General features: G+C 31.1%; 1 protein-coding gene across 1 annotated transcript; it reads right to left on the reverse strand.

Moving 5' to 3' along the window:
• Window positions 1–1525: 1525 nt before the first annotated feature.
• On the reverse strand, window positions 1526–10469 carry LOC126769434 (uncharacterized). The gene is made up of 17 exons (XM_050488225.1): window positions 10440–10469; window positions 9537–9626; window positions 9190–9359; window positions 8068–8228; window positions 7556–7998; window positions 7263–7483; window positions 6873–6975; window positions 6661–6788; window positions 6295–6585; window positions 5898–6185; window positions 5246–5745; window positions 4647–4830; window positions 4139–4334; window positions 3265–4028; window positions 2479–2671; window positions 1922–2032; window positions 1526–1604 (listed from the first exon to the last, which is right to left on the reverse strand). The coding sequence occupies exons 2-17, from the start codon at window positions 9577–9579 to the stop codon at window positions 1534–1536; spliced, it is 3867 nt and encodes a 1288-aa protein (XP_050344182.1). The 5' UTR covers window positions 9580–9626; window positions 10440–10469; the 3' UTR covers window positions 1526–1533.
• Between the last annotated feature and the right edge of the window lie 1074 nt (window positions 10470–11543).

Consider the following 11543-nt stretch of genomic DNA (forward strand, 5'->3'; position numbering starts at 1 on the left):
GATATTTATACAATATTTTGTTGTTCATAATGTTATACTTATTATAACGTCTTTTAATGTTATAATTATTATAATCAATGTCGTATATAACATTCTTATAATCGATATATAAAATCGATAGGTAGACGGGCAACATTGGCGCTGTAGGAAATGTTGACAATACCAATGCGCCACAAGCCTTTGGAACTAAAATTTTTTGTTCTATTTTTCTGTAGTACATTGGCTCACTCAGAATTTTAATTGAACGTTTCTGTTCGTAGTACTAGGGTGTGGAACAGTTTACCAGCTTCCGTGTATTCTGGTATACTTAACTCGAGCATCTTCAAAATAAGAGTAAATAGGCATTTTTTAACTCAATCGTCTTTTAGACATGATTGTCTCACATTTATGAGAGTAGAGAGAGAGTAATCTGAAGTGATCGAAGTCCATTAGCTTTATTTTCTTGCTCCTCGAGAAGTAGAGTGTGTATGTAATGAAAACATTAGTTAAAAATTGACAAAAAATGTGAAAGAAAAATTTTCAGAAATAGTTCTATACTCGAAGCTTGATAACGGCTTAAGATAGAAACTTCCCGGGTCTGTGAAAAATGTAGAAGTAATTTCAGCCGCAGGATCACCGGTTTTACTTACTTTCCGAGGCATGTGAGTGTAAACACTGCGGATTATCAAACTCGGCTCTACTACTGAAACTTTTCTTGTCGGACAAACCTTTTATTGGCCGGATAATACTCATGAACGCAGATTTATAAGTCAGACTAAGTAAACCAGCTTAACCACTAATGAGCCAGTGGTAAAGCCTAACGATGATATGGAAAATAAAAAAAATCCTTTTTTTTCTCTCTTATAGCAGAGTTATTGGAAAATCGTATGGAATATGTAAAGCAAAGCTTTGTTTATTTTTGCTCCTTCTTTGTAGATAGTTTAATCGACGATGACACGCCTTACTCTTTTTTCCAATCGCTACAGTGCAAGAGTGCAATGTAAGCTGTAATAGTAGGGAGCATCTTCGTGGATTGAACTATATTATATACTTTACAATACATAATCAATTACTTTGTTCATTTTTTAATAGTCGTTTTTATTTGGATTTTCTGATTTTGGAATATAATCTTCATACTTAAAATGTATGTTTTTCATATACACACAAACATTTGAATTGAAGCCACCTAATTATTAAATATAAGATAAAATATAAATGAAATTTACTTACAACGGATTATTTATTGATTTCTTAAAATTAAAATATAAACATGTGTTTTTTTTTTAATACGAGTAATATATTGTAGCGCTAAGTAATTAATTAATTTGTTTATTTAATATTTTATTAAACATAAATATAACATAAGAGTAATAGAAAACAATTCATCAAACAATAAATGGTGCTGAAAGGCGGTCTTATCACTTATAGCGAGCTTTCACGGACAATCTTGGTGAAAGGTTTTTAAGAGTACAGGTAAGTACATTTAAATATGAAAAAGGAGATACTATTACATATATTATTTTAATTTTAACCAAGATAATGCTTATAATCTATTTAATTCAGCAAAAAGTGTTCTATTTTGTGATCAAATGCCATAAATATATTTTCCACTGTACACGGAGCACCTGCAAAATATTTTGAATAATTATATTAATAAACATATTTAATTAACAAAAATGCAATATCAGCCTTTATATAATTTATGTACTAATTTTTTAATTCAATATCGATTAAAATATATTTATTTCTGAGAAGGAAAAACATTATAGTAATATAAAAAAACTAATTAATATTTGTAGAAATATTTATAGCGCTGGATAATATAATGCAGTCACGATCTACTTCACAAAAAATCCAAATGCTGGTTATTAACAAAGCAAGGTTAATAACCAATTCGGGCATAATGGCTAAACGACATTGCGAAATAATTGAATGTTCATACCAATTTCCACCCATTGGTCTGGATATCCTGCATCCAGTCGCCCGTAACGAATAGCATCGCGGAATGCGTGCAGGAGTATCGTGGCCAGACAAAATGCTGGTTCGCCAGTTGCTGTTAATTTAATTGATGATGAAATTAACGAAATAGTTTTCAATAATTTGAATTAAATCTCGAACATGTAAATAAATATTTTACCTGATATCTTATCAGTAATTTAGATCTTATTTCTTAATTTGCAATTTGATACATCGTGCAGTGCCCTTTTTGTTATTAAAGGTAATTTAATTTAAAATATGGACTTTGAAATGACAGGTGGACTCCTCTTTTTTCTTTTTAAAGAATCTGCTTTGAATGCCTGACTTTAAATTCAAAAGTCTAAGAATATATATAAGATTAATTCGCCTATAATCATCAATACTATGTGCCGAAATAATTCATATTAATTTAAACTTAATTTCCAACCATTTTTATGAAAAATAATTTTGAGCAACGTCACTCCGTCTATCGTCTACCTAGATAGACAAGATGATTCTTTACTTTAAATCAAGGCTAATCACCTTTAGACTGAAGTACGCCAAATTCATTTCCAGCGTTTCTACGAAAGTATATCCTCATATCGGCAGGGATATCCTTAATTCCTGGCGGCTTATAATTCCATGTACGATTTGTGAGGAGTTCTCCAGTTGCCTGATCGTAGACAAGGTTTTCTGATGTCCAGTAGCCTATTCCCATAACAAAGGCACCTTCGATCTTTAAATACATGAATATTTCGTTATAATTTTTTATTTTACCTTTAATTAGTTAAGATCCTTCTTTTGGAGACGGTCTCCTTCTGCGAAAATGTCATGTCACAGAAGGAGGCAGCGGAGCGAGAGCGTGAGGAGAGGGCCTCCGCTGACTCGCTTCGCCGAAGAAGACCGGGGAGAAGCCGAAGGCGAGGGAAAGGCGTATACGCGTTTGTCCAGCGAAAAAAAAGTTAAGATCCTAAAATATTCTAAGAAACATCTTTCTTCAATGTGATTGCTTGTATTTTTTTGACATTCTAAGTCTACTATAAGGAAAAATATGATAATTAATATTTTAAACTTTATTTGAGTTTTTATATTGGATCTTCTCCATTGGTCATATTACTTTTTTATGTTATGTGGTCACCACTGCCCATAAACATTAGCGATGTAAAAAATATTAGCCATTTTTTACATCGCCAATGTTTGTCAACCAACCTTTAGAACTAAGATGTTATGTCCCTCGTGCCAGACGAGTTTGCACCGAGCTCTACTACCAAGTTAAAGTAATTCACTTGATGATTGCTTCAATTTGTTCTTATTGCAAAAATAATTTACCTGCCCAACATCTAATGTAGGACTTATACTTCTTCCCGTATCTTCAAGTATATCAACTCTTCTTATATCGTGGTTACCGGTTAATATGTCGATTTCTATTTCTACTGCACACACTGCATATACATTGTACGGTATCAAGTTGTCTTTCTGCGAATACATATAAGACGCTTGTAAATCAACACCTTCTCCATATGCTTTAGAAATAAGCTCTTCCCAAGATAATGTTCCTGTTTCTTTTATAGGAGCTAATCTTTCTAAAAGAATCTCACATGCCTTTATTGTTGCAAATGCAATACATTCACTGCCAATACTACCACCAGTTACCATTGCATTCGGTGAGAAATAACTCGTACTAGGTCTGACAATAATTTTTTTCAAAGGTACTCCTAGTTTATAGGCGCATACTTGAGCTATCTTTGTATTTAAGCCTTGGCCCATAGCGGCACCCCCGTGATGAATGGTCAGAGTACCATCACCATGGTAGACGGATATAACCGAATTATAATTTCCAAAATAGAAAATATCAAAAGTCATTGGCATTATTTTTAATGATCTTTTTCTCCATCTGTTTTGTTCGTTGTATATTTTTACGTCTTTTGTACGTGACTCATATTCTGAGTCTATCTTTAATTGATTTATCATTTCTGGTAATGGATTATTTTCTGAAACCATATTTAATAGACGGACTTCTATAGGATCCTTTCTCAGGCTATACGCAATATATTCCATTATATTTTCTATCATCGCTATTCCTTCTGCTGATGCTAAGAATAGGAAAAAATATTTAAATAAAGTGTATATACATTATAATAAATATACATTATTGAATTTAAATAAATATATGCAATTAATTATAGTATGATTTTTTACATACAAGGTGATCTGCAGTAAGTATTAGATGCATTGTCAGTGATAATACTGTTAGCTTCGATTTTCCAGCTTTTCGATTCGTAGCAGCTGTTAAAGTGCTTAACCGTTCTCTCAGCAATCATTTCATTAAACGAATATCCACAATCTTGATAAAACGTGTTTTTAAGATACTGAATCAGGCCATCTTCGTTAACACCGACCTGATTTTTAAGCGAAATAAATTTAATTCTTGTCAGTAAATTCAGTTTAATACATACTTTGATTATTTAAATTACCTACGTTGTTAAATTTTTCGAACTCAACTTCTCAACTCTGAAATGCCATCAATGTATATTGATATTATACTTAAATATGATACATACAATGTATATTGTATGTTCAATTCCAATTTGCGACTGATATTAGCAAATAAAAACTATTACTATTTGAGTGCGTGAATTCGTTTATTTTCTAGTGATAGTGACTTGTTTATTTCACTATATTTGTTATCAATGCTTATCAATATTACTCACCTCAAACTTATTATTTGTTGGCAATCTTTTTCCAATGGATTTCATAGTTGTTATCAAGGGCAATATGAACCTGCATGGTTTCCCTTGTAAGTGGGTTACTAAGGCAGCACTACAAGCAATTTGAGTGGATCGTGATATTTTACCACCATATCCTCCCCCTAGTCTTAGAATAATCACATTAATCCTAAAATAATTATAATTTCAAGTATTTTCTACTTTTCCACTTTAGTTTCTCAAGAGAAAAACTAAATTTTAGCATAATCGAGTGTGCCTAGAAACTCGGGACCCGTGGCCTTAAATGCTAACCACTAGATCAACAAGGAAAAGGCATATAGGCCTAATATACTAACTGGATGTCACTAACAATAGAGATATATATATGTTTCATAAAATATTTAATTGTGTAAAGTGAACTTAGACGAAAATTAATAAAAAAAATATTAATTTATTTAAAGACATTGACAAAGCGTTAGAATTTACCTTGTATTGAGAGTAAAATATTCTGAATACAATAATTGTATTCCCAAAGTATATATTTCGTAAACTAATTATTAGAATTTTTGTTTTGATTTCATTAAATAAAATATATTGTACTTTACCTATTTACAGGTATTTTAAGACACTGCGTAACTGCAACATTTGTCAAATCTAGCCATTGTGCTGATGAATAAATGTCCATTCCATTTTCAACTGGTATAGTTACACATGTTTGCGGTTCCATATAAAAATGGTATTGACCTCTTAATTTGAACTCTCCACTTAACACTTTCTTAACATCGTTACCAATTTCTGTCGGTTCGACAATTTCATTTTTCATCAATCTTTCATGTATTTCAGTTGATATAAGTACATCGTCCATGGTCAACAACGGTTTTTTTGTGCTTACATAAGAATATGTAATTTTAACGATGTTAGCAGCTTTTTGAGCTGTTTTTTCCCGATCAGCAACGATGATTCCAGCTGGTTGTCCATAGAACATAACTTTTTCAGAACATAGTATTTCTTCATCAGCAGACATTAGAGGAATATTATTTGGAGTAAAAGTGTTGTTTCCTGGTATATCCTTCGCAGTGTAAAATGCACTTACTCCTGGAATTTTCTAAGACGATAAAACATGAATATTACAGTTTTTGGTTGAACTTACACGAACTAAAAAAAATTTTGTTTAGCTTAGATACAAATAAAAGTGTAAAACATGTGAAAATGATAAACTATATCGTGTTGACTTTTACGCGATATATAAATACTTACAAATGCTTCCGAAGTATCAAAACCACTTATAATACTTCCAGCATTAACATCTGCTGTTACGAACGCTGCAAAAACTTCATCAACAATAGACGGAACGTCGTTAGAAAATATGGCTTCACCGGCACATTGTAAAAATGCTTCCATTTTAGCCATAGGTTGGTTTAGTGGCCAAACACTTTTGTCTGTTTCAAAACTTTGACTCCCTTTTGATACCTCTCTTTTTATAAGTTGTCCACCTGATTTGTATATTGGATTTACTTTTTCATCTGGACATAAACTTAGTATTGCCTGTAATCATTATAAGCTTAAACAATTTGTTATAAATAAGGTGTTAAGGTAAGTATAAGGTTACAGAAGATTTATAGATAGCAAGTAAAGTCATCAAAATTTGTAATACCTTATAATATAATGCTAAAGCAAGCCTTTTTCTAAAGGCAGCAGTAGGCTCTGGATAATTTTCTTCTGGTTGTAGTTCTTCTTCTAAATTCTTTAATACCAACTGTAATGTGTCGTTTGTGTATGGATCTCTGCCAACTAAAATTGCTTCAGTTTTCTCTGCGTGTATAAAACTTTGTGACACACCGCCATATACAATTGTCGCTTTGTCAACTAAATTAGAATTGTGATGAAATTTTAAAAGAAATCCAGCATTAATAATTGCATGAGCATTTTGTGCTCGGGGCATTATCTAAAAGGTAATGGTTAAGTTAAGATTTGATAAAAGTAACATAATATTATTGGATTTGCATGTTTCATTATTTACCTTAAAAGTTTTAAGATAACAACTTTGTGAAAGAGGAGGCAGCATAATGTTCAAAATAATTTTTCTTTTCATGTCGGTATGCAAAAATTCGGGAAGAGATATTATATTAGTTTTAGCAACACTTTCAGCTGTAAATTATTATAAATTTATGTAAATAATGCCACCTGCTTAGTCAAGGTGTGTTTAATACTAGTAAATGAAAACACTTTTACCAATTGTGATCATTCCTCCAACAGTTTCAATAATCAAAAATAGATCTGATTGAAATTTATTATCCTTATGTTTTAACATTAGATTTCCACCAATTGTTCCGATCTATAAAACAAAATTAAAGACCATTGAATTAGAGTTTACGGTCTTTAAATGTAGTTCCACTTATCATTATTTATTGAGACATTTTTTTTATCAAAAATTTTGACTCTTTCTAATATTGTCGATGCTTTACTCTTGCCCCATGTTATTTACTTATAAAATGTTTTCTACTTATATTATAAGCTTATTCTAGTATTTAAAAAGAAATAAACATTTTAATAAATAGACCTAAAATAATGACGTAATTATAATAGTGATGGTAGAATATATTATATAGAAAATTAACTTACATTACGAACAGGGATATGAGAGACTAAATCCAAATGATTATATAATTCTTTTAAATAAGAAAAGTCCTCGTTTTCTGACATCTTTAAGAAAATTTCCATAGCTTCTGATATTGGCATACCGGCTCCTATGATTAAATTCACATCTACTGTATGTTCTTTTAATTCGGATACATTGAAAATATCAATTATATTCGGCGGATACTCCGTAACAGGTATCACACCTGAAACAATGACGCATACAAAAATTAAATTACTTCTTATTTTTCACAGAGTTGCTTTTTTTCTTTACTAACCTTGACCTGTGTTTCCAGCTATTATTTCATAATCGCCGTCATTTTGCATAGCTTTAAAGATATCATCTAAATTATATGCTTTGTACCATTTATGTGAGTCTGATTCAATCGTGAACATTTGTCCATTTGACTTTCCAAGTATACACCAAGAGGGGTCTTTAAAACTATCAACGTCAGCATTTGAATTATTGGTTTCTAAACTAATATTATCAAGGAGACTGTAATCATGCATTTCTTCTTGGGAATATTGAAATGTACATGGCTTAATGGTATTTAAATCTTCTACATCTACTAATTGGTTAAGTAGGTTATCATCCGCATCTTCAGCTAAAGACTTAAATGCATCAGCAATTGGTCGGTAACCAGTGCACCGGCAAATATTGCTTGCAAATGAGTTTTCGACCTCTTTGGATGAGACTTTTTGGTTTTTAGATTGATAAAGGCTGAATAGAAAGACGTAATTAGTTGTTTTATTTTAATGATAAATGTATATTGTATGTAAACAATAGTACCTGTACATGCTCATAACAAATCCCGGAGTACAATATCCACACTGGGTACCGCTGAAGTTTGCTAGACGTTTTTGGACTTCGTGATAACCGATTCGCTTGTTACCAATCCCTTCCGCAGTTGTAATTTCCCAGCCATGACATGATAGTATTGATACAAGACACTGAATGTTCATGAAAAGATTTGTAAAATCTAGACATCAATATTGATTTTTTCTAATAATAATTATTATTAATAAGTAATCCTCGTTATGTGACGATCTTGATACAATTTTGGTATCGATTTTTCTTAATCGAAACCTTATGTAACTTTTACTTATAAGATAATTATTTAAACAAATTATTGTTTTTCTCATACATCATTACGTAATGAAACATAAGTAATAATAAGTATGAGTCAGTTTTTAATACACCATTACAGTCGTGAACAACACGATATAATATAAGATGAAATAAATATTTTTCACTTTTTAAAAAATTACATATAAAAGAAAAATGGATTAACTAAACCAACCAAAAAAATATTCTGTTATAAAAGTTGGGATGTAACGATTTGAACACAGGTATACTGGGATAATAACTTTTTAAGCCGTGTATTCAAGAAACAAACATATTGTTTATACTGAGCTTTTAAATGGACTCCTTATATCTAGCTTAAGTTTCAATTCTCACCCTCTCAAGCCAGTGACAAAGTTAACACTTCTAAGGCGAACAGTACAATCCAAACCCACACACAAACATAAGAACACAAATATAAGAAGTATAAATGAAAAATTATTTCTTATTCACGTTTTATAAATATTTATTTTGACAGCCACGGCTTCGCCCGCGGAAATTTAAGTGAAAAAAGAGTTATATATTAATTTTGTCTACAAATGTTTAGGCTTTATATACTATTAATAATAAAATGTACGTTAACTATCTGTCAATTAATTATTTATTTCAAAACTCATTTTTAATGCAGAAAAGATTATTTGTATTGAATTTAATTTTAATTTCTTAGTGCTAATAATGAAAATTTGTCTTTAAAAAAAATGTTTAAATGTATTTGATTGTTGAATAATAACGAGGTTATTAATAATGATAAAGAATACTTATTGTTAGAATAAATATTTTATTACTTACAGAATTTACAGCAAACGTTTTTACTTCGTTCGATGGTGGTTGAGGAGCGCGAACGTTGACAATACAAGCACCACATCCACCTTCGTGGCACATGGCTTTCGTCCCACGTAGATTAGCAACTTTTCTTATGTATTCATTTAGAGTGAAATCCGGACCAAACATGCCATCAGCTTGTAATCATTATAATATATATCAATATTTAATTTTAAACTATAAATCATGATCGTGTGGAATGCTGCAATATTACTATCTTCCTTGTTGTGCGAATATCGTTACACTGATTTCTGGGCACCACCAGTAAAAGCAATAATAATATCATTTTGTAAAACATTGATATGTGTACTTACCTTTATGTTCAATTCCATTTATTTTAAATATTATTTCGGTCATAGTTAACTTTAAATATTATATATAATATATTCAGGAATGCGTAAATTCTGTAAAATTAAATGATTTTTATATCTATATATTCTCGATCTTGAACGGTTTTTTTTATTACTTTAACAGGATGGAACGTAAAATGGAATTTAGAAATAATAAACGCCTTCCAGGTTCGATACAAATAAAACCAGTAGGGCTATTCTGAAAGAACAGAAGGAACTCACCGCAGAAAACGGTCGTAAAATGTCAAAAGTGATATGCGATATTGACCATAATAATTATAACATTTTAAAAATACCCGCATCAAAATAGTATATCACCATATGTCAGTTGTCAACATTTTACAGTAACAGCCTGTGAATGACTGCTGGGCTAAGGCTTCCTCTCCCTTTTGAGGAGAAGGTTTAGAGCTTATTCCACCACGCTGCTCCAATGCGGGTTGGTAGAATACGCATGTGGCATAATTTCAATGAAATTAGACACATGCAGGTTTCCTCATGATGTTTTCCTTCACAGTCAAGCACGAGATGAATTATAATCACAAATTAAGCACATGAAAATTCAGTGGTGCTTGCCCGGGTTTGAACTCACGATCGTCGGTTAAGATTCACGCGTTCTAAACACTATCATCTTCATCTCGGCTTACATTTTACGACTGAGTAATGAAGTGAGTTCTTACAGAATAGCATTGCTTTTTGGCTGGCTTACGATTAGGCAAATTTTATTTTTCTTATCATTACATAACAAGTGTCTCTTGCAATGTCTATTCTGACGCAATACATAAATTTGCCTTCGAATTCATTTTTAAATTTAGAATAAAAACTATTTTTTTCAATTTTTCAATATATTCAAGTTTCCCAAGCACTTACTTATATTTTTATTTAAATATTGTGTTGTTTATGACGTTTGACGGTTTGCCGGTATGTGATCAAATTCAAGAATAAATAGTGATGTCGATAATTGAAAGTAATTTAAAAAATTATTTCAAAGCAGATTGCATTGCATAGGAAAATAATTGTATTTTATAGGGAGGTAATAAAATATTCGAGAATTGTATTAAAAGTCATTCAATGTTAATAGGCCTATTATAAATGAATGCTAGTTTTGGATCGTATTACTTACGTTTGACACACGATAAAAGCAAACAAACAAACATACATATGTGTGCGTACAACATAATATAGTGTGTTCTGTGTTTACTTACCTCTAGCTTCTGAACCGAGACACAGCGTAATACTAAGCATTTTTAATTTTAAAAAATCACGCTATTTAAAAAACACACTGTATAAATAATTAACTGTCACAAAAAATGGATAGATCTAGTTAATTTGTTGATTGTGTCATCATTAGTGGAATTGAACGATAATTTGACGATGATAAAATTGATCAATTTGCTACCGTCTGTATTATCAAGCTTAACAAATGTAATTTGGCTTGAACGTTGTTAGCAACAATAGCTGTATTATATACACAAAATGCGTTCTAGAATTAGGATAATTTCAAAACAATAATTATTTGAACTTGATATAGCTAATAATAATAATAATATAATATAATTTTTCACACACGGCCATCTGATCCGAAATTAAGCTTGTACAGATAACCTTGTACTATGGAAACCAGACAACTGATATACTATTTTTCTTTTGTAAATACATACTTATATAGATAATTACACCCAGACTCAGGACAAACACACATGTTCATGCACACAAATATCTGTCCTGGGTGGGAATCGAACCCACCACCTTCGGCGTGAAAGGCAAGCATCCCCCAACCTCGCCAACCAGCTCGTCTAGCTGATCTAGAACTATACAAAAGTTATTATAATAACACAGATAACGAATAATACTAAGATTCTATTCTGTTACTCATAATTTCTGGACAGAAAATTCTATCATTTTAAAAGGCCGAACCGAGTTTCAAGCGGGTCTTTGGTTACATAGTTAGCAACTAAAGCAAGAAGGTTCGAG

This window comes from Nymphalis io, chromosome 7 (genome assembly GCF_905147045.1).
Source record: "Nymphalis io chromosome 7, ilAglIoxx1.1, whole genome shotgun sequence".
In the NCBI taxonomy this organism is placed as follows: domain Eukaryota; kingdom Metazoa; phylum Arthropoda; class Insecta; order Lepidoptera; family Nymphalidae; genus Nymphalis; species Nymphalis io.

Bases quoted from the DNA above. Each gene is read 5' to 3' on its own strand.
- LOC126769434 (XM_050488225.1), bottom strand. From the start codon at position 9,579: ATGACCGAAATAATATTTAAAATAAATGGAATTGAACATAAAG. The intron at 7,484-7,555 runs GTTAGTAAAGAA...TCATTGTTTCAG, and splicing joins AGCTGGAAACACAGGTCAAG to GTGTGATACCTGTTACGGAG. The intron at 4,029-4,138 runs GTATGTAAAAAA...TCCTATTCTTAG, and splicing joins TACTTACTGCAGATCACCTT to CATCAGCAGAAGGAATAGCG.